At 32.8% G+C, this 23,878-nt stretch overlaps 4 protein-coding genes across 4 annotated transcripts; all 4 read left to right on the top strand.

The window, feature by feature from the left end:
* Positions 1 to 7,586: 7,586 nt before the first annotated feature.
* On the top strand, positions 7,587 to 9,460 carry LOC149494747 (exopolygalacturonase-like). Its single transcript, XM_089723642.1, has 5 exons — positions 7,587 to 7,830; positions 7,920 to 8,228; positions 8,316 to 8,605; positions 8,709 to 8,925; positions 9,009 to 9,460. The coding sequence occupies exons 1-5, from the start codon at positions 7,624 to 7,626 to the stop codon at positions 9,249 to 9,251; spliced, it is 1,266 nt and encodes a 421-aa protein (XP_089579768.1). The 5' UTR covers positions 7,587 to 7,623; the 3' UTR covers positions 9,252 to 9,460.
* A 2,702-nt stretch (positions 9,461 to 12,162) lies between these two features.
* On the top strand, positions 12,163 to 14,039 carry LOC149494748 (exopolygalacturonase-like). Its single transcript, XM_089723575.1, has 5 exons — positions 12,163 to 12,410; positions 12,500 to 12,808; positions 12,895 to 13,184; positions 13,288 to 13,504; positions 13,588 to 14,039. The coding sequence occupies exons 1-5, from the start codon at positions 12,204 to 12,206 to the stop codon at positions 13,828 to 13,830; spliced, it is 1,266 nt and encodes a 421-aa protein (XP_089579701.1). The 5' UTR covers positions 12,163 to 12,203; the 3' UTR covers positions 13,831 to 14,039.
* Positions 14,040 to 16,740: 2,701 nt separating this feature from the next.
* LOC149494749 (exopolygalacturonase-like) lies at positions 16,741 to 18,619 on the top strand. The gene is made up of 5 exons (XM_089723569.1): positions 16,741 to 16,990; positions 17,080 to 17,388; positions 17,475 to 17,764; positions 17,868 to 18,084; positions 18,168 to 18,619. The coding sequence occupies exons 1-5, from the start codon at positions 16,784 to 16,786 to the stop codon at positions 18,408 to 18,410; spliced, it is 1,266 nt and encodes a 421-aa protein (XP_089579695.1). The 5' UTR covers positions 16,741 to 16,783; the 3' UTR covers positions 18,411 to 18,619.
* A 2,699-nt stretch (positions 18,620 to 21,318) lies between these two features.
* Positions 21,319 to 23,197, top strand: LOC149494750 (exopolygalacturonase-like). The gene is made up of 5 exons (XM_089723577.1): positions 21,319 to 21,568; positions 21,658 to 21,966; positions 22,053 to 22,342; positions 22,446 to 22,662; positions 22,746 to 23,197. Exons 1-5 carry the CDS (start codon positions 21,362 to 21,364, stop codon positions 22,986 to 22,988), a joined length of 1,266 nt encoding a protein of 421 aa, XP_089579703.1. The 5' UTR covers positions 21,319 to 21,361; the 3' UTR covers positions 22,989 to 23,197.
* The last annotated feature ends 681 nt before the right edge of the window (positions 23,198 to 23,878 follow it).

Raw genomic sequence — 23,878 nt, forward strand, 5'->3', positions numbered from 1 at the left:
CCCATATTACTATGCAAAATAAATCTCATAATTATTTTATACTTCGATCCAAATTTAACATCTTAAACATTTCACAGATCGAATCTAATTTACAATGTATCACATTTATAATATGAGCTCTTAGAATTATTCCATCTATATTAATACACGACTAAAAGTTTATAAATTCTACAACTGCAGAGTTCACAAGCAGATAGATTCTTATACATATGGCTACATAATTTAAATAGTTGCTAATTCTAAAATTTATTTTCTAGCTATGCAAGGAAAGAGATAGAGCTTTAACTAGGCTTAGAAGAATCTACTTCCTGAAAGGTTAAACAGAAGACATGTGAGGTTATTAATGAATAATAGTTATTGCACAACACATGCATTCACATAAACGTGCAAATTTTTTAATCTAGTCATCCGACTAGTTATATGCTCACGCAGATAGCCATACAAATGGCATCACAACAACACTCACAATTATTAACATCTTCACATAATCACATCACGTGAAAATTAGTCTGTGGCGTCACCTAAACCCCCAATGAGCCGTCCTCACACACAGCCCACCCTCTCATAACGTGTTCACTAGGGAGCCGATCTCCATATCCGGCCAACCGGTCTAATTCTCATTTGACCAGCCCTCTCATTGTTTTTCCATTCTCTTTTTTTTTTCTCATATCAACAGGAGGTCACCCTATGGTTTATCCATATTATCCATATCATGTTAGGTGCACATGGGGGCGCCGATCTTCCATACGGCCAACGGTCTCGTAGACCGCCCTCACAAACCCATGGTGACCCACTTCATTCCAACTCCACATAAACATGGCAAAACATTGTCACATCACAACTAATCAAGCATTGCAATTAAATGCAGACATATTAATCAATTAAACATCATAATGCAATACACAATTAGACATCCATATTCAAATGCAAATAAATAAATAAATAGTATTAACAATAAACAACAATAATAAAATAAATAATAACAATAATAGACAATAATGATGAAAATAGATAAATAATTAAATAAATGAATGAATAATGATGATAATAATAATATAAGTAGAGATAAAGAATTAATCTAATTAAACCTATCAATTATATTATTAATTAAGACTAGCCTAGATTCTATCAAAATTTCAGCAGCACCTTCCCTAAAATTTGACTAAACCACAATTCAATAGTACGTTTTCAAAGCCCATCCTTTGGGCAAATTCAAAACAACTAACCCCGTTTGCCATAACCATTATTCATTCATCTACTTATATAATCAACTCACACAATCCATTCGTCGGGTAATCAATCAAATTTAAGTACCCATATTCCTTAATCTTCACCAGTTCCAATATAAAATTATTTAATAAATCATAAGTTAATTAAATTAATAGCTTTAGGTAACTAATTTGTTAAGCTGTTAAAACTTACTTTAACGATAACTAATTATAACTACTGCCTATTTAAATTCGATTTTTAAGTCAATATCGAAAGTGGTTAGGCCTCCCAAACCTTAATTTATCAAAATTTTGTGTCTAATCGTTAACCGACTAAAGCTCATCTTACTTTTCTTATGCACAACCAACTAGTTTTAGACTAATGATCATCTAATTAACCAATTAACTAATTCTAATTTATCTTCCTCCTCAAATCACCTAATTATAATAATAATTCATGTAGTTTATTTGACAATGTTCAAAATTAATTTGTAACTACATTATACCAGTTAACTAATTCCTAGCAAATATTATATTTGATTCATTATTTATTCGAATTCATTTAATCAATTGATAGTTTTAAATTCGAAGTTTATAACACAAATCGGGAGATAGGTCTTAGGGCGTACCGATCGAAATTCGGGTGATGATTCCAGGATCCACGCGAGGAGAGAAAGATTCTGTCTCTTGGTGCCTCGCCGGAGTATCGCTGCCGCCTCCGTGCACAGTGGCCGAAAAATCCCAAGCAACCCAGAATTTTGCAATTCGCACACCAAAATGCTCGAAATCATTTGTGGAAGCCGAATACAGTGTCGTTTTAAGGAGGAGTGGCTTGTTTGGCCGAATCGACCGCCACAGCCCTCTCCACACCTCCGCTCATGGTGGCTTCCGTTCTCTCCACCATTTCTATTGATTCTTTGATGGAAAACGTTCGCGTGGAGAAGCTGAGTTGATCGAGACTCACCTTGCAGCTCCACGTCGTCGGAGTCGCCTGATATCGCTGGCGATTGAAACTGTCGAAGAAGAAAGGAAAGAAAATCTCCTGTTCGTGCTTCTGGAGATTCGATCATCAAAAGGGGAGGCGGAAACTAGAGTAACCATCGCAAAGGGGGCCTGTCGCCATCTCATTTCCGTCAAGCGATGGCCAGAAAGTGGGATGAGAGGAGGCAAATGGCGCTGGCGTAAGGAAGGGGAAGAAAAAGAGAAGAAAGAGGTAGGTCGGTTTCTAGATCATTCCGGTTCAATTTGAAATGGTTTGGTCTGATTCAATGATTTGACTCGATTTTCGCTTGGTTTATGGATTCTTTACTGTTTTTCGACGAATCAAGTTGGTTTCCCGGTTCGGTTTGATTTATATATATATATATATATATATATATATATATAATTATTTTGTTAGATTCTAGAACATGTCCTTGATTTGTTCAATAATAACCATAATAATCATGATATTTGATTTTAGGATATTTTATTTATATAGTAGTCACACACATATACATATATTTATAATAGATTAGTAGTTGGAGTTCTATATTATTCCTAAAAAAAAATTTTAAGTGTTCTTAAATCGAAAATTCCGATAATATATTTGGGCTTGAGCCCAACTTGCAATTTGGGCTCGAATTGAGACTGTATCATATTTGCAGCCCACACAGTTAAAATTTCTGATTTTTGATTTAATAAAAATTTAAAAGTTTCGAAAATAAAAATTTGGGATGTTTCAATAAATTAGGTAAAATTGTAATTAAATATAAAAAAACAATTTTATCCTTAATGTCCCAAAACTAATTTGTAATCAAGTCATATTTGATTTGATTTCTTATTTTCACTTTTTCATATCCAAGAATGCATGTGACATTCTAGGTTCTAAATATGTTGGCAACAAATATAAATTAAATTAATTAATATTTAAAGGTCAAGTACATTGTCTACCAATATGTCAATACTATCCAAATATTTTGAAAGTCAATGTGGTTTGACTTAACTTTTCAGTACGTGATTTATCAGTGTAATTAGTATTCCTTCATCATTAATATTCTGATTTAATAATTAGGCATGAAGAGTGTCTGCTTTACTAAATCATGTTGGTTCTTTTAATCTTAGCCATTGATCATTTGAATTAAATTTCAAATCTAATTTGCGAATTTCATTATACCTTGCGCAACGATTTTTTAATCAATACTAACAGAGAACAATGATAACATTTTTTCTGATTTACCTAGGGTAATGAATCTTCTCTTAATTACACAAATATCTCGATTCAGTTCCTACTATGTCCAAAAAATCACTGTTTATTATTCATGAATGGATATTGTGAATGAAGAATCAAAACATAGTCATCCCCGCACAAGATATCTAAGTAATTTCAAGTCAAAGGATCACTTACACAACCATCACTTGAGTATTTCATAGACACATGTAACTCTCCATATGAAATTCTCATGCAGATAAATTCAGTGGACTTGTTTAAATAATAAGCACCTACATATAGTTCTAGATATCACATATATCTCAGCTTATGAGAATAGCTGCTTCCCTAAGAAAAGAACATAATATGAACTAGTCTCAATAGGTCTAATTATCATCCAATAATGAGAAGAACATTGACCAGGAATGTTTAAAGACATTGCTTTAATGTAAATATGAAACTCATAATTATAATCGCATTATAATTTATTTCGAAAAGCAGTGTTGTGCCATGGACTTTATTTTTTACCAAGATTCAATCAATAGAATATAAAAGATAAATAAATGTCTTTTATTGATAATAAAATATTTATTACATGAAATATTATATCCAAAATATAACCAATCAAATTGGCTATAGGGCATATGACTAGCAAGTTCAACCTAGCTTTTGGGATTAAGATGGTGTCAATGGAAGCAGACAAGAGAACCTATAAGTTATTCTATTTTATGTAATTTCAATTTATATATGAGTATCTTGCACATTCAAATTCTTACATGTGGTATTAGAGCCTACTTATAAAAATTGAAATTCGATTTTGATGTGTGGATTGCATATGTGATTGAATCAATAATCTAAACGCTTGGGTGTTTTGAATTGATTATGGAATTCTTGAATTATTGGTTGTTCAATTTGTTTTGATTTTATCACCAAAGCATAAATTTTGTATTTTTTCCTTTTCAATTTTCAATTCATGTATATATCTTGGAGATATGGTTTTTTAATTAAAAGAATTTTTTGGGCATAAATATTGTCTTGCTAGAAAATCTGTATATTGATATGAATATCTACACCAAAGTGAATTATTCATAGAGATTTATAAATTTTCATTACATGATGTACTTAAGATGGAATTTTCTGATTTTTATATATATTAATCTATTCTAAAGGAATTGATATATATAATAAATTAAGGTTTAATGAAATTTAATATGAGGGAGAATTCATAGATTAAAAATATATCTACCCAAAGGGATATATTTTATTTCTTGGGAGTCTATGTTTTCTATATATGTTACTCTAATATTTGAGAGACCTATTTGTATATTGTATTATCTACCCAAAAGAGATTTTATAATCATACACCTGGACTCTCGTTAGAATAAAGCTTATTCTTGCATTCAAACTGTCCATTATTGTATTTTCTCTTATATTTGTTGGGATAATCTCTTAAACAATTACTTTTGCTGCCAACAACCAATCTGCTAGTATTGAGGTTTTAATTGGAGCCAACTATAAATAATGGAAATTGGATATTGAACTTGCTTTAGGAATGAGTGGTCTAGACATTGCCTTATATGAGCCTGAGCCTTACGTACCCTTAGAAACTAGTACTACCAAGCAAAAGGATGCACGTATCATTTGGAAAAGAGCTAATCGCCTTACTGTGATGGCTATTAAGAAGTTTGTAGTTGAACATATCTTGGGTTCTATTCCTGATAGCGATAATGCTAAAACTCTTTTTGATGCGATAGGCAATTTACACCTAGGAACTGATAAGGCTAAATCTAGAGAGCTTTTGGGGGAAACTTATGGGTATGAAATATGAATGGGTAGGTGGGGTAAGAGAGTACATCTGTAAAATGGTTACTTACCAAAAACGACTTAGTGGCATGAAAATTGTCCTCCCTAATGAGTTCATCGTTTACAAAGTTTTTAATACTCTGCCTCTCAATTTAGTCTGCTAAAAACTGCTTATAATGCTATGAAAGAAAAACATCCATTAGTGAGCTTATAGCTAAATGTTTTCAAGAAGAGGAAAAACAACTTAAGGAAAAAGGTGTTGAAAACTTGGTGAAAGAAGCAATTGCTTTAGTTATTTCCAAACCTAAACCTTCTACCCAAAATATCCGTAGGAGAAAAAGGGGGTTTAGTAACTATAATAAGTTCCCAAAGAAAAATATGGTCAGTCTCACAATCTTGGTCTTTAAGCTAATGTAAAGAAAGAAGAAAAGTGCTAGTTTTGCAAGAAGAAGGGTCATAGGAGACATGAATGCACAAAATATAAGATCCACTTAAAAAATATGGAAAGTAACACTTTTGCTTATGTTTGTTTTGAATCCCATTTAATCAATGTTCCTCTTAATTCTTGGCGGATTGATACTGGAGTATTTGTTCATATTTGTAATAGCTTGCAGGGGTTCAAAAACAAACGGAAGCCAAGTGAACTTGAAAGATTTTTGGTCGTAGGCAATGGGCATAAAGTCAAAGTCGAATTCGTAGGAGAAGTTGCCTTAGTTTTAGATTCAGGTTGCAGTCTTGTTTGAAAAATATATTTCATGTACCGTTTATGTGACAAAATTGGATTTCAATTAAGAAACTTGATTTGAAAGGTTTTTTTTCTAAATATTGGTTCTAGAAAAATTGATGTGTCTTTTAATTCTTCTATTGTGAAAAATGTATATCTTTGTGATGATCTTTATAAATTGTCTTTATCCAAAATTGAAAATTTTTCTATGCATGTTGATAAAGCGATTTGTAAGTGCCCTTTGACCAACGAAAAGTCTTCCATGTTGTGGCATAAACATATGGGTCATATTTCTAAAGAAAAAGTTGAAAGACTTGTAAAAGATAATATTTTACCTCCACTTAACAAAACAAATTTTGAAGATTGCATTGATTGTTTTAGAGGTAAACTTACTAAGAACAAAAGAAAGGGATCCACTCGTAGTAAAAATCTTTTAGAAATTATTCACATTGACATTAGTGGTCCTTTGTCTTCCACCTTGTCTAGTCTTTCATATTTTATAACCTTTATTGATAATTTTTCTCATTTTGGATATGTCTACCTTATTAAAGGAAAATCTAAGGCACTTCATATGTTTAAAATTTTTAAAATTGAATTTGAGAATCAACTAGATAAAAGAATTAAGATTATGAGATCTAACCGTGGTGGTGAGTATTATGGGAAATATGGGGAAACACGAAATAGTGTGGGATTGTTGCCCAATATACAATAATGTGGGATTGTTGCCCAATATACAATGCTTGGAACCCCTAAACAAAATAGTGTGGCAGAGAGACGTAATCGCACTCTCATGGATATGGTTAAATCCATTATGGCTAGGAGCAATTAAGTTTGAGCAGTTCTAACTTAACCACACACAATGAGATGCTCATCCTTTCAAGATAGATACAAATTTAAACTTGCAGCTTCCTGGAAGTGGCCACCGAAAGTGCATCAGACAAAAAAGAAAAGGAATCACAAGCTCTAATTCTATAAAATGGGTTATGCCTGTATGGCCTTATGTAAGCAGGGAGAGCTGTAGAAATTTGGTGAACATGGCTTTTTGAAGCAATATAAAAAAAATTGGAATAGAAGCATTCACATTACTTGATGACTGCAGTAAAAGCAGAAAGCCGAGGCCTCATAACCATCATATTAATCAGCTTGCTAATTCGCAAACTCATTATCGTGGCAAGGGAACTATTGACTGCGAGGCAGCTTTCACGTATGGCGGTTTCATAATTGCGGAATATCATACCAGCAAATCAACACTAGCAGTGCCAGCACCGGCTAAACCACCACCTCGTTATTTTTATTAGCTCGGTTCCGTGTGTACATATATGTTATATGTATATCGATGTAGGAAGATGAAATGTAATATGTTAAATTGTGCTTAGCCAAAATATGCTCTTGACTTAGACTCATAAGAATAGAACCCATATATAATTTTGGCCTTGTATTGGAGTGGTTCAACGTTTCATTTCTTTCCGATTAATAAGGATGTGGATGGTAGCCAAGGAGGAGAAATGACATGGATTTTCCATGTATGATCCACTAAATAGTAGCGCTAATTTTAAACAATGCATCGAAGGAAAAGGAGTAGGACTAAGTCTATTTTCTTTTATAGATTACTATAGATAGATTCAAAGGAGGTATAAATTCATGAGATTTTGCAAACATTAGCAATAGATAAAAGTAATTGTCTGGATACTTAAGTCACCATGGCCAGCACAGGAACATTCAAGGTTAAGACTATAGCTGTGCTGGTCTTAGCTTTGTTTTCTTGTCTGGCCAATGGTGCACTAAGCCACACCGCTGTGGGTCTCCGTAATCGCCGTGCCCTTGGAGGAACGAGCGGTGCTGCAGTTACAGTTTTTGACGTCACAGAACATGGTGCTAAGGCAGACGATAAAACGAACAATGCAATGGTAAGACATATCAAAACTTTAAACTCTAACAGGGTTTTTGAATGCAGCCATATCTTATATTAAGCACTAACGATGGAACTGTGATGTAGCCATTTATAAGAACGTGGAAGGCAGCTTGCGAATCCACAGCTCCTGCAAAAGTTGTTATTCCAGATGGAACATTTTTAACAGGCCCTACTGTATTTCAAGGGCCATGCGCAGGGCCTGTGATTTTTGAGGTGCAAGGGTGTGTAAAGGCTAGCACTGATCTCAGCGAATATACTTCACCAGAATGGATGGCCTTTGAATCTATCGACGGTTTAACTTTGACCGATAAAGGAACTTTCGACGGCCAAGGACCCGCTGTTTGGGAATACAATGACTGCAAATCAAATAAGGATTGCCAGAAGCTTCCTGCTGTAAGCATCTAAGTAATCAATTATGTTGTTGTTTTTGATTATATAGTATTGAAATGATTTTTTGATTTTTGTGGGATATTGTTTTAGTCGCTTAGGTTCCATAAAGTGAACAATTCAGAAGTTTCTGGGATCACCTCCCTCAATAGCATGTTCTTCCACTACCACGTTGTAAAATGTCAGAATGTTGCCTTCCACCATCTCACCATAACGGCTCCAGACGACAGTCCGAACACCGATGGCATACATATAAGCGGTTCGAGTTGTATCAGTGTCACTGACAGTATGATTGGAACTGGTAATGATTGTGTCTCAATCGGAGATGGAACCACAAATCTTACAGTTTCCCAAGTTACTTGTGGCCCGGGACATGGCATCAGGTAATTAACTTTTTCTTTAAATCTTTTCTGTTCTTGGGTACTTCCAATTTTTAAGAATAATATTATGAAATTTTCAATTTCTTTGTTTGTCATTGTGGTCTAGTGTCGGAAGCCTTGGCAAATATCCTGATGAGGACGATGTGAGCGGGATTCTTGTGATCAACTGCACATTTTCAAACACTACAAACGGTGCTAGAATCAAAACATATTCCGATTCAGATCCCAGCAATGCTTGTGGCATCGTTTACGAGGATATTATCATGAACCATGTAAAGAACCCGATTATCATAGATCAGAAATATGGTATCAAAGATAAGGAGGTAATTAATTCAGGGAATCCTATCAATAAAAAGATGAATTCTTATGACAACATTTATTTAAAGTGTTGTGTAATATTATGCAGGCGCAACCATCTAATTCTAAGGTGAAGGTTAGTGATGTTCATTTCAGAAACATTAAGGGCACATCAGTTTCACCTGTAGCAGTCGATTTCCAATGTAGCTCATCATTTCCTTGTGAAGGAGTAGAACTTTCTGATATAGATTTGACCTACATAGGCGATAAACCTTCAATTGAATCTGCTTCATGTTCCAATGCCAAAGTGACCTGTGGCGGCAAACAAAATCCAACAATTACTTGCACTTAATGCGTATAAATATTTGGATTGTTTTTACTTACTTTTTCCCTTTCAATTTTGAGCTTAGAAAATCATTTTACCTGTGAGCAAGAAATTTAAGGCTTATTTTACGTCACTCTGTGGCGGACTTCATTGTAAGATTTTTGCATGCTGCTAATTGCAGTGTAATTCTTTTTTATGATTAGTCTTTTTATGACATGCGTTGCACGTTGACTACACTCGTTATTCGTACTCATTCAATTTTTTATGTCCATTTTTACTTATTATTTACACTCTTTTTTATTTTTTAACATTAATTGATTATAATTTTTATCTTATATTATTTAAATTTTTATAATGTTAAAATAAAATTTCATATAAGATTAATGTGAATACAACGATTAATTAATAAAACAGCAGTGTATACATGCACACACACACACACATTTCACCTTAATTTATATCGTCATTTATCTAAAATTCATTATCGCTATAATGTCACCTAATAAATATGTTTCAATATTTATAGATACACATATATAAGAATAAAATATTACATATATTTTTAAAATTAAAATTTTTTACTGTCCTTTATCCTACACACAGATATGTTCATTTTATTTAAAAATAAATTTTAAAGGCAAAGATTTAAAAATTTTGAAAGGCTTAACTGTGTATATTCATTCTATTTGAAAATTTGTTATAAAAAAAATATACTTTTTTCTTTTTTTTTTCCTCCCTCCTAAATAAAATATTTTAAATTGTAATAAAAATGGAATCAAATTTTTAAGAAATAAATTTATAAAACAAAATATAAAATTTTCAAATGTCTCATTATCGTATATATTTATGAAAAAATAATATATTCACACTGTTTTTCTTTTTGAAAACAATATCATGTGTTATATGAAATATCCGTGTTATATTAAATATCCAACCACATTACATCTTTCAGAAAATAAACTTATGTTGGTATTTAAAATTCTTAAATTATTTTTTCATGGTTTTTTCTTGTGTATTTGAAATATTTATACTATTTTATATAATAATTTAGTTTACACAAATGTTAAAAGAAAAGATTAGGGACATACTCCGGTATTAGAATACAATAAATAATTACATATACCATAGAAATTAAAGTTTAAACAAATACTCATGGACGCCGTTAAAGATAAATATGATTGTTGATTGATTTAGTAATTAATTCGTTTTGAAATTGTGCAATAATTTAATGCAATAGAGATATAATCGAATGTAAACTTTTTACATCAGTTAAAAAGAACTATGAAAAGAAAGTCAATTGATTAATATCATAATTTATCAATTATTAAAACTCACGTTATTCAATAAACTAAAATTATTAACAATTATCCAAACTGATATTTTAGGATTTCTAAAATTTCATTCAGGTTATTATAGGTAATCCGATTATTCCCTCTTATTCCCACTTTTATATATACTAGGTAGATAGATTGTGTAAGTGAAAGGACATGTTATGGTAATATGATTATTGTCATACTGAGATAACTTAACCGAGACAAATGAGATGCAATGATATCGTTCTACCTCAAATAACATTCACTAATTTCGTGAAAACCCAAGCCTGAGAAAAACCTTGAATCATTTTACTCACCAAATTGATATTCTCTTGTTATTCACACTTCATAGGTTTTATTATGTTGAAACAATATGTTTAAGCATATGGTCACATGGAGAATTCTTAAAAATAATGTTAGCATATAACAATGTTACACAAATTCCTATCCCACAGTGGTTAGAGTTAAGAATTTATTTTTCTTTATTTTTTTCGTGAAGAAATAATTTATAGAAATAATTTTAGTCATTCCGATAGTTTTTAATTCCATTATAACTCTCAATTTAAAATTTATACTCTAAATTCTTTTATTTGTCACGTCACCTCCCTCTTTGTTAATTAATTTAAAAGCATCAGAGTACAGTGTTTCAGCCTGGAGACACTGTGTCTCGGAGAACACCTTGGAGTTTATATCAAGTGCCAACAGCCAAATACTCTACTTAAAGTATTGTTATCCTTATGGATCCACATTTTGCTTTCTAGTCAAAGCACAGAATTTAAAAGTGAATAATTAAGTTTGAGCAGTTCTAACTTAACCACACACAACGAGATGCTCATCCTTTCAAGATAGATACGAATTTAAACTTGCAGCTTCCTGGAAGTGGCCACCGAAAGTGCATCAGACAAAAAAGAAAAGGAATCACAAGCTCTAATTCTATAAAATGGGTTATGCCTGTATGGCCTTATGTAAGCAGGGAGAGCTGTAGAAATTTGGTGAACATGGCTTTTTGAAGCAATATAAAAAAAAATTGGAATAGAAGCATTCACATTACTTGATGACTGCAGTAAAAGCAGAAAGCCGAGGCCTCATAACCATCATATTAATCAGCTTGCTAATTCGCAAAATCATTATCGTGGCAAGGAAACTATTGACTGCGAGGCAGCTTTCACGTATGGTGGTTTCATAATTGCGGAATATCGTACCAGCAAATCAACACTAGCAGTGCCAGCACCGGCTACACCACCACCTCGTTATTTTTATTAGCTCGGTTGGGTGTGTACATATATGTTATATGTATATCGATGTAGGAAGATGAAATTTAATATGTTAAATTGTGCTTAGCCAAAATATGCTCTTGACTTAGACTCATAAGAATAGAACCCATGTATAATTTTGGCCTTGTATTGGGAGTGGTTCAACCTTTCATTTCTTTCCGATTAATAAGGATGTGGATGGTAGCCAAGGAGGAGGAATGACATGGATTTTCCATGTATGATCCACTAAATAGTAGCGCTAAATTTAAACAATGCATCGAAGGAAAAGGAGTAGGACTAAGTCTATTTTCTTTTATAGATTACTATAGATAGATTCAAAGGAGGTATAAATTCATGAGATTTTGCAAACATTAGCAATAGATAAAAGTAATTGTCTGGATGCTTAAGTCACCATGGCCAGCACAGGAACATTCAAGGTTAAGGCTATAGCTGTGCTGGTCTTAGCTTTGTTTTCTTGTCTGGCCAATGGTGCACTAAGCCACACCGCTGTGGGTCTCCGTAATCGCCGTGCCCTTGGAGGAACGAGCGGTGCTTCAGTTACAGTTTTTGACGTCACAGAACATGGTGCTAAGGCAGACGATAAAACGAACAATGCAATGGTAAGACATATCAGAACTTTAAACTCTAACAGGGTTTTTGAATGCAGCCATATCTTATATTAAGCACTAACGATGGAACTGTGATGTAGCCATTTATACAAACGTGGAAGGCAGCTTGCGAATCCACTGCTCCTGCAAAAGTTGTTATTCCAGATGGAACATTTTTAACAGGCCCTACTGTATTTCAAGGGCCATGCGCAGGGCCTGTGATTTTTGAGGTGCAAGGGTGTGTAAAGGCTAGCACTGATCTCAGCGAATATACTTCACCAGAATGGATGGCCTTCGAATCTATCGACGGTTTAACTTTGACCGGTAAAGGAACTTTCGACGGCCAAGGACCCGCTGTTTGGGAATACAATGACTGCAAATCAAACAAGGATTGCCAGAAGCTTCCTGCTGTAAGCATGTAATTAATCAATTATGTTGCTGTTTTTGATTATATAGTATTGAAATGATTTTTCTATTTTTTGGGATATTGTTTTAGTCGCTTAGGTTCCATAAAGTGAACAATTCAGAAGTTTCTGGGATCACCTCCCTCAATAGCATGTTCTTCCACTACCACGTTGTAAAATGTCAGAATGTTGCCTTCCACCATCTCACCATAACGGCTCCAGACGACAGTCCGAACACCGATGGCATACATATAAGCGGTTCGAGTTGTATCAGTGTCACTGACAGTATGATTGGAACTGGTGATGATTGCGTCTCAATCGGAGATGGAACCACAAATCTTACAGTTTCCCAAGTTACTTGTGGCCCGGGACATGGCATCAGGTAATTAACTTTTTCTTTAAATCTTTTCTGTTCTTGGGTACTTCCAATTTTTAAGAATAATATTATGAAATTTTCAATTTCTTTGTTTGTCATTGTGGTCTAGTGTCGGAAGCCTTGGCAAATATCCTGATGAGGACGATGTGAGCGGGATTCTTGTGATCAACTGCACATTTTCAAACACTACAAACGGTGCTAGAATCAAAACATATTCCGATTCAGATCCCAGCAATGCTTGTGGCATCGTTTACGAGGATATTATCATGGACCATGTAAAGAACCCGATTATCATAGATCAGAAATATGGTATCAAAGATAAGGAGGTAATTAATTCAGGGAATCCTATCAATAAAAAGATGGATTCTTATGACAACATTTATTTAAAGTGTTGTGTAATATTATGCAGGCGCAACCATCTAATTCTAAGGTGAAGGTTAGTGATGTTCATTTCAGAAACATTAAGGGCACATCAGTTTCACCTGTAGCAGTCGATTTCCAATGTAGCTCATCATTTCCTTGTGAAGGAGTAGAACTTTCTGATATAGATTTGACCTACATAGGCGATAAACCTTCAACTGAATCTGCTTCATGTTCCAATGCCAAAGTGACCTGTGGCGGCAAACAAAATCCAGCAATTACTTGCACTTAATGCGTATATATATTTGGATTGTTTTTACTTACTTTTTCCCTTTCAATTTTGAGCTTAGAAAATCATTTTACGTGTGAGCAAGAAATTTAAGGCTTATTTTACGTCACTCTATGGCCGACTTCATTGTAAGATTTTTGCATGCTGCTAATTGCAGTGTAATTCTTTTTTATGATTAGTCTTTTTATGACATGCGTTGCACGTTGACTACACTCGTTATTCGTACTCATTCAATTTTTTATGTCCTTTTTTACTTATTATTTACACTCTTTTTTATTTTTTAACATTAAATATTGATTATAATTTTTATCTTATATTATTTAAATTTTTATAATGCTAAAATAAAATTTCATATAAGATTAATGTGAATACAACGATTAATTAATAAAACAGCAATGTATACACACACACACACACACACATTTCGCCTTAATTTATATCGTCATTTATCTAAAATTCATTATCGCTATAATGCCACCTAATAAATATGTTTCAATATTTATAGATACACAGATATAAGAATAAAATATTACATATATTTTTAAAATTAAAATTTTTAACTGTCCTTTATCCTATACACAGATATGTTCATTTTATTTAAAAATAAATTTTAAAGGCAAAGATTTAAAAATTTTGAAAGGCTTAACTGTGTATATTCATTCTATTTGAAAATTTGTTATAAAAAAATATACTTTTTTCTTTGTTTTTCCTCCCTCCTAAATAAAATATTTTAAATTGTAATAAAAATGGAATCAAATTTTTAAGAAATAAATTTATAAAACAAAATATAAAATTTTCAAATGTCTCATTATCGTATTTATTTATGAAAAAATAATATATTCACACTGTTTTTCTTTTTGAAAACAATATCATGTGTTATATGAAATATCCGTGTTATATTAAATATCCAACCACGTTACATCTTTCAGAAAATAAACTTATGTTGGTATTTAAAATTCTTAAATTATTTTTTCATGGTTTTTTCTTGTGTATTTGAAATATTTATACTATTTTATATAATAATTTAGTTTACACAAATGTTAAAAGAAAAGATTAGGGACATACTCCGGTATTAGAATACAATAAATAATTACATATACCATAGAAATTAAAGTTTAAACAAATACTCATGGACGCCGTTAAAGATAAATATGATTGTTGATTGATTTAGTAATTAATTCGTTTTGAAATTGTGCAATAATTTAATGCAATAGAGATATAATCGAATGTAAACTTTTTACATCAGTTAAAAAGAACTATGAAAAGAAAGTCAATTGATTAATATCATATTTTATCAATTATTAAAACTCACGTTATTCAATAAACTAAAATTATTAACAATTATCCAAACTGATATTTTAGGATTTCTAAAATTTCATTCAGGTTATTATAGGTAATCCGATTATTCCCTCTTATTCCCACTTTTATATATACTAGGTAGATAGATTGTGTAAGTGAAAGGACATGTTATGGTAATATGATTATTGTCATACTGAGATAACTTAACCGAGACAAATGAGATGCAATGATATCGTTCTACCTCAAATAACATTCACTAATTTCGTGAAAACCCAAGCCTGAGAAAAACCTTGAATCATTTTACTCACCAAATTGATATTCTCTTGTTATTCACACTTCATAGGTTTTATTATGTTGAAACAATATGTTTAAGCATATGGTCACATGGAGAATTCTTAAAAATAATGTTAGCATATAACAATGTTACACAAATTCCTATCCCACAGTGGTTAGAGTTAAGAATTTATTTTTCTTTATTTTTTTCGTGAAGAAATAATTTATAGAAATAATTTTAGTCATTCCGATAGTTTTTAATTCCATTATAACTCTCAATTTAAAATTTATACTCTAAATTCTTTTATTTGTCACGTCACCTCCCTCTTTGTTAATTAATTTAAAAGCATCAGAGTACAGTGTTTCAGCCTGGAGACACTGTGTCTCGGAGAACACCTTGGAGTTTATATCAAGTGCCAACAGCCAAATACTCTACTTAAAGTATTGTTATCCTTATGGATCCACATTTTGCTTTCTAGTCAAAGCACAGAATTTAAAAGTGAATAATTAAGTTTGAGCAGTTCTAACTTAACCACACACAACGAGATGCTCATCCTTTCAAGATAGATACGAATTTAAACTTGCAGCTTCCTGGAAGTGGCCACCGAAAGTGCATCAGACAAAAAAGAAAAGGAATCACAAGCTCTAATTCTATAAAATGGGTTATGCCTGTATGGCCTTATGTAAGCAGGGAGAGCTGTAGAAATTTGGTGAACATGGCTTTTTGAAGCAATATAAAAAAAAATTGGAATAGAAGCATTCACATTACTTGATGACTGCAGTAAAAGCAGAAAGCCGAGGCCTCATAACCATCATATTAATCAGCTTGCTAATTCGCAAAATCATTATCGTGGCAAGGAAACTATTGACTGCGAGGCAGCTTTCACGTATGGTGGTTTCATAATTGCGGAATATCGTACCAGCAAATCAACACTAGCAGTGCCAGCACCGGCTACACCACCACCTCGTTATTTTTATTAGCTCGGTTGGGTGTGTACATATATGTTATATGTATATCGATGTAGGAAGATGAAATTTAATATGTTAAATTGTGCTTAGCCAAAATATGCTCTTGACTTAGACTCATAAGAATAGAACCCATGTATAATTTTGGCCTTGTATTGGGAGTGGTTCAACCTTTCATTTCTTTCCGATTAATAAGGATGTGGATGGTAGCCAAGGAGGAGGAATGACATGGATTTTCCATGTATGATCCACTAAATAGTAGCGCTAAATTTAAACAATGCATCGAAGGAAAAGGAGTAGGACTAAGTCTATTTTCTTTTATAGATTACTATAGATAGATTCAAAGGAGGTATAAATTCATGAGATTTTGCAAACATTAGCAATAGATAAAAGTAATTGTCTGGATGCTTAAGTCACCATGGCCAGCACAGGAACATTCAAGGTTAAGGCTATAGCTGTGCTGGTCTTAGCTTTGTTTTCTTGTCTGGCCAATGGTGCACTAAGCCACACCGCTGTGGGTCTCCGTAATCGCCGTGCCCTTGGAGGAACGAGCGGTGCTGCAGTTACAGTTTTTGACGTCACAGAACATGGTGCTAAGGCAGACGATAAAACGAACAATGCAATGGTAAGACATATCAGAACTTTAAACTCTAACAGGGTTTTTGAATGCAGCCATATCTTATATTAAGCACTAACGATGGAACTGTGATGTAGCCATTTATACAAACGTGGAAGGCAGCTTGCGAATCCACTGCTCCTGCAAAAGTTGTTATTCCAGATGGAACATTTTTAACAGGCCCTACTGTATTTCAAGGGCCATGCGCAGGGCCTGTGATTTTTGAGGTGCAAGGGTGTGTAAAGGCTAGCACTGATCTCAGCGAATATACTTCACCAGAATGGATGGCCTTCGAATCTATCGACGGTTTAACTTTGACCGGTAAAGGAACTTTCGACGGCCAAGGACCCGCTGTTTGGGAATACAATGACTGCAAATCAAACAAGGATTGCCAGAAGCTTCCTGCTGTAAGCATGTAATTAATCAATTATGTTGCTGTTTTTGATTATATAGTATTGAAATGATTTTTCTATTTTTTGGGATATTGTTTTAGTCGCTTAGGTTCCATAAAGTGAACAATTCAGAAGTTTCTGGGATCACCTCCCTCAATAGCATGTTCTTCCACTACCACGTTGTAAAATGTCAGAATGTTGCCTTCCACCATCTCACCATAACGGCTCCAGACGACAGTCCGAACACCGATGGCATACATATAAGCGGTTCGAGTTGTATCAGTGTCACTGACAGTATGATTGGAACTGGTGATGATTGCGTCTCAATCGGAGATGGAACCACAAATCTTACAGTTTCCCAAGTTACTTGTGGCCCGGGACATGGCATCAGGTAATTAACTTTTTCTTTAAATCTTTTCTGTTCTTGGGTACTTCCAATTTTTAAGAATAATATTATGAAATTTTCAATTTCTTTGTTTGTCATTGTGGTCTAGTGTCGGAAGCCTTGGCAAATATCCTGATGAGGACGATGTGAGCGGGATTCTTGTGATCAACTGCACATTTTCAAACACTACAAACGGTGCTAGAATCAAAACATATTCCGATTCAGATCCCAGCAATGCTTGTGGCATCGTTTACGAGGATATTATCATGGACCATGTAAAGAACCCGATTATCATAGATCAGAAATATGGTATCAAAGATAAGGAGGTAATTAATTCAGGGAATCCTATCAATAAAAAGATGGATTCTTATGACAACATTTATTTAAAGTGTTGTGTAATATTATGCAGGCGCAACCATCTAATTCTAAGGTGAAGGTTAGTGATGTTCATTTCAGAAACATTAAGGGCACATCAGTTTCACCTGTAGCAGTCGATTTCCAATGTAGCTCATCATTTCCTTGTGAAGGAGTAGAACTTTCTGATATAGATTTGACCTACATAGGCGATAAACCTTCAACTGAATCTGCTTCATGTTCCAATGCCAAAGTGACCTGTGGCGGCAAACAAAATCCAGCAATTACTTGCACTTAATGCGTATATATATTTGGATTGTTTTTACTTACTTTTTCCCTTTCAATTTTGAGCTTAGAAAATCATTTTACGTGTGAGCAAGAAATTTAAGGCTTATTTTACGTCACTCTATGGCCGACTTCATTGTAAGATTTTTGCATGCTGCTAATTGCAGTGTAATTCTTTTTTATGATTAGTCTTTTTATGACATGCGTTGCACGTTGACTACACTCGTTATTCGTACTCATTCAATTTTTTATGTCCTTTTTTACTTATTATTTACACTCTTTTTTATTTTTTAACATTAAATATTGATTATAATTTTTATCTTATATTATTTAAATTTTTATAATGCTAAAATAAAATTTCATATAAGATTAATGTGAATACAACGATTAATTAATAAAACAGCAATGTATACACACACACACACACACATTTCGCCTTAATTTATATCGTCATTTATCTAAAATTCATTATCGCTATAATGCCACCTAATAAATATGTTTCAATATTTATAGATACACAGATATAAGAATAAAATATTACATATATTTTTAAAATTAAAATTTTTAACTGTCCTTTATCCTATACACAGATATGTTCATTTTATTTAAAAATAAATTTTAAAGGCAAAGATTTAAAAATTTTGAAAGGCTTAACTGTGTATATTCATTCTATTTGAAAATTTGTTATAAAAAAATATACTTTTTTCTTTGTTTTTCCTCCCTCCTAAATAAAATATTTTAAATTGTAATAAAAATGGAATCAAATTTTTAAGAAATAAATTTATAAAACAAAATATAAAATTTTCAAATGTCTCATTATCGTATTTATTTATGAAAAAATAATATATTCACACTGTTTTTCTTTTTGAAAACAATATCATGTGTTATATGAAATATCCGTGTTATATTAAATATCCAACCACGTTACATCTTTCAGAAAATAAACTTATGTTGGTATTTAAAATTCTTAAATTATTTTTTCATGGTTTTTTCTTGTGTATTTGAAATATTTATACTATTTTATATAATAATTTAGTTTACACAAATGTTAAAAGAAAAGATTAGGGACATACTCCGGTATTAGAATACAATAAATAATTACATATACCATAGAAATTAAAGTTTAAACAAATACTCATGGACGCCGTTAAAGATAAATATGATTGTTGATTGATTTAGTAATTAATTCGTTTTGAAATTGTGCAATAATTTAATGCAATAGAGATATAATCGAATGTAAACTTTTTACATCAGTTAAAAAGAACTATGAAAAGAAAGTCAATTGATTAATATCATATTTTATCAATTATTAAAACTCACGTTATTCAATAAACTAAAATTATTAACAATTATCCAAACTGATATTTTAGGATTTCTAAAATTTCATTCAGGTTATTATAGGTAATCCGATTATTCCCTCTTATTCCCACTTTTATATATACTAGGTAGATAGATTGTGTAAGTGAAAGGACATGTTATGGTAATATGATTATTGTCATACTGAGATAACTTAACCGAGACAAATGAGATGCAATGATATCGTTCTACCTCAAATAACATTCACTAATTTCGTGAAAACCCAAGCCTGAGAAAAACCTTGAATCATTTTACTCACCAAATTGATATTCTCTTGTTATTCACACTTCATAGGTTTTATTATGTTGAAACAATATGTTTAAGCATATGGTCACATGGAGAATTCTTAAAAATAATGTTAGCATATAACAATGTTACACAAATTCCTATCCCACAGTGGTTAGAGTTAAGAATTTATTTTTCTTTATTTTTTTCGTGAAGAAATAATTTATAGAAATAATTTTAGTCATTCCGATAGTTTTTAATTCCATTATAACTCTCAATTTAAAATTTATACTCTAAATTCTTTTATTTGTCACGTCACCTCCCTCTTTGTTAATTAATTTAAAAGCATCAGAGTACAGTGTTTCAGCCTGGAGACACTGTGTCTCGGAGAACACCTTGGAGTTTATATCAAGTGCCAACAGCCAAATACTCTACTTAAAGTATTGTTATCCTTATGGATCCACATTTTGCTTTCTAGTCAAAGCACAGAATTTAAAAGTGAATAATTAAGTTTGAGCAGTTCTAACTTAACCACACACAACGAGATGCTCATCCTTTCAAGATAGATACGAATTTAAACTTGCAGCTTCCTGGAAGTGGCCACCGAAAGTGCATCAGACAAAAAAGAAAAGGAATCACAAGCTCTAATTCTATAAAATGGGTTATGCCTGTATGGCCTTATGTAAGCAGGGAGAGCTGTAGAAATTTGGTGAACATGGCTTTTTGAAGCAATATAAAAAAAAATTGGAATAGAAGCATTCACATTACTTGATGACTGCAGTAAAAGCAGAAAGCCGAGGCCTCATAACCATCATATTAATCAGCTTGCTAATTCGCAAAATCATTATCGTGGCAAGGAAACTATTGACTGCGAGGCAGCTTTCACGTATGGTGGTTTCATAATTGCGGAATATCGTACCAGCAAATCAACACTAGCAGTGCCAGCACCGGCTACACCACCACCTCGTTATTTTTATTAGCTCGGTTGGGTGTGTACATATATGTTATATGTATATCGATGTAGGAAGATGAAATTTAATATGTTAAATTGTGCTTAGCCAAAATATGCTCTTGACTTAGACTCATAAGAATAGAACCCATGTATAATTTTGGCCTTGTATTGGGAGTGGTTCAACCTTTCATTTCTTTCCGATTAATAAGGATGTGGATGGTAGCCAAGGAGGAGGAATGACATGGATTTTCCATGTATGATCCACTAAATAGTAGCGCTAAATTTAAACAATGCATCGAAGGAAAAGGAGTAGGACTAAGTCTATTTTCTTTTATAGATTACTATAGATAGATTCAAAGGAGGTATAAATTCATGAGATTTTGCAAACATTAGCAATAGATAAAAGTAATTGTCTGGATGCTTAAGTCACCATGGCCAGCACAGGAACATTCAAGGTTAAGGCTATAGCTGTGCTGGTCTTAGCTTTGTTTTCTTGTCTGGCCAATGGTGCACTAAGCCACACCGCTGTGGGTCTCCGTAATCGCCGTGCCCTTGGAGGAACGAGCGGTGCTGCAGTTACAGTTTTTGACGTCACAGAACATGGTGCTAAGGCAGACGATAAAACGAACAATGCAATGGTAAGACATATCAGAACTTTAAACTCTAACAGGGTTTTTGAATGCAGCCATATCTTATATTAAGCACTAACGATGGAACTGTGATGTAGCCATTTATACAAACGTGGAAGGCAGCTTGCGAATCCACTGCTCCTGCAAAAGTTGTTATTCCAGATGGAACATTTTTAACAGGCCCTACTGTATTTCAAGGGCCATGCGCAGGGCCTGTGATTTTTGAGGTGCAAGGGTGTGTAAAGGCTAGCACTGATCTCAGCGAATATACTTCACCAGAATGGATGGCCTTCGAATCTATCGACGGTTTAACTTTGACCGGTAAAGGAACTTTCGACGGCCAAGGACCCGCTGTTTGGGAATACAATGACTGCAAATCAAACAAGGATTGCCAGAAGCTTCCTGCTGTAAGCATGTAATTAATCAATTATGTTGCTGTTTTTGATTATATAGTATTGAAATGATTTTTCTATTTTTTGGGATATTGTTTTAGTCGCTTAGGTTCCATAAAGTGAACAATTCAGAAGTTTCTGGGATCACCTCCCTCAATAGCATGTTCTTCCACTACCACGTTGTAAAATGTCAGAATGTTGCCTTCCACCATCTCACCATAACGGCTCCAGACGACAGTCCGAACACCGATGGCATACATATAAGCGGTTCGAGTTGTATCAGTGTCACTGACAGTATGATTGGAACTGGTGATGATTGCGTCTCAATCGGAGATGGAACCACAAATCTTACAGTTTCCCAAGTTACTTGTGGCCCGGGACATGGCATCAGGTAATTAACTTTTTCTTTAAATCTTTTCTGTTCTTGGGTACTTCCAATTTTTAAGAATAATATTATGAAATTTTCAATTTCTTTGTTTGTCATTGTGGTCTAGTGTCGGAAGCCTTGGCAAATATCCTGATGAGGACGATGTGAGCGGGATTCTTGTGATCAACTGCACATTTTCAAACACTACAAACGGTGCTAGAATCAAAACATATTCCGATTCAGATCCCAGCAATGCTTGTGGCATCGTTTACGAGGATATTATCATGGACCATGTAAAGAACCCGATTATCATAGATCAGAAATATGGTATCAAAGATAAGGAGGTAATTAATTCAGGGAATCCTATCAATAAAAAGATGGATTCTTATGACAACATTTATTTAAAGTGTTGTGTAATATTATGCAGGCGCAACCATCTAATTCTAAGGTGAAGGTTAGTGATGTTCATTTCAGAAACATTAAGGGCACATCAGTTTCACCTGTAGCAGTCGATTTCCAATGTAGCTCATCATTTCCTTGTGAAGGAGTAGAACTTTCTGATATAGATTTGACCTACATAGGCGATAAACCTTCAACTGAATCTGCTTCATGTTCCAATGCCAAAGTGACCTGTGGCGGCAAACAAAATCCAGCAATTACTTGCACTTAATGCGTATATATATTTGGACTGTTTTTACTTACTTTTTCCCTTTCAATTTTGAGCTTAGAAAATCATTTTACGTGTGAGCAAGAAATTTAAGGCTTATTTTACGTCACTCTGTGGCGGACTTCATTGTAAGATTTTTGCATGCTGCTAATTGCAGTGTAATTCTTTTTTATGATTAGTCTTTTTATGACATGCGTTGCACGTTGACTACACTCGTTATTCGTACTCATTCAATTTTTTATGTCCTTTTTTACTTATTATTTACACTCTTTTTTATTTTTTAACATTAAATATTGATTATAATTTTTATCTTATATTATTTAAATTTTTATAATGTTAAAATAAAATTTCATATAAGATTAATGTGAATACAACGATTAATTAATAAAACAGCAATGTATACACACACACACACACACACATTTCGCCTTAATTTATATCGTCATTTATCTAAAATTCATTATCGCTATAATGCCACCTAATAAATATGTTTCAATATTTATAGATACACAGATATAAGAATAAAATATTACATATATTTTTAAAATTAAAATTTTTAACTGTCCTATATCCTATACACAGATATGTTCATTTTATTTAAAAATAAATTTTAAAGGCAAAGATTTAAAAATTTTGAAAGGCTTAACTGTGTATATTCATTCTATTTGAAAATTTGTTATAAAAAAATATATTTTTTTCTTTTTTTTTTCCTCCCTCCTAAATAAAATATTTTAAATTGTAATAAAAATGGAATCAAATTTTTAAGAAATAAATTTATAAAACAAAATATAAAATTTTCAAATGTCTCATTATCGTATTTATTTATGAAAAAATAATATATTCACACTGTTTTTCTTTTTGAAAACAATATCATGTGTTATATGAAATATCCG

Source organism: Jatropha curcas, chromosome 7 (assembly GCF_041381405.1).
Source record: "Jatropha curcas cultivar XTBG-Jc1 chromosome 7, XTBG_Jcur_1.0, whole genome shotgun sequence".
Classification (NCBI taxonomy): domain Eukaryota; kingdom Viridiplantae; phylum Streptophyta; class Magnoliopsida; order Malpighiales; family Euphorbiaceae; genus Jatropha; species Jatropha curcas.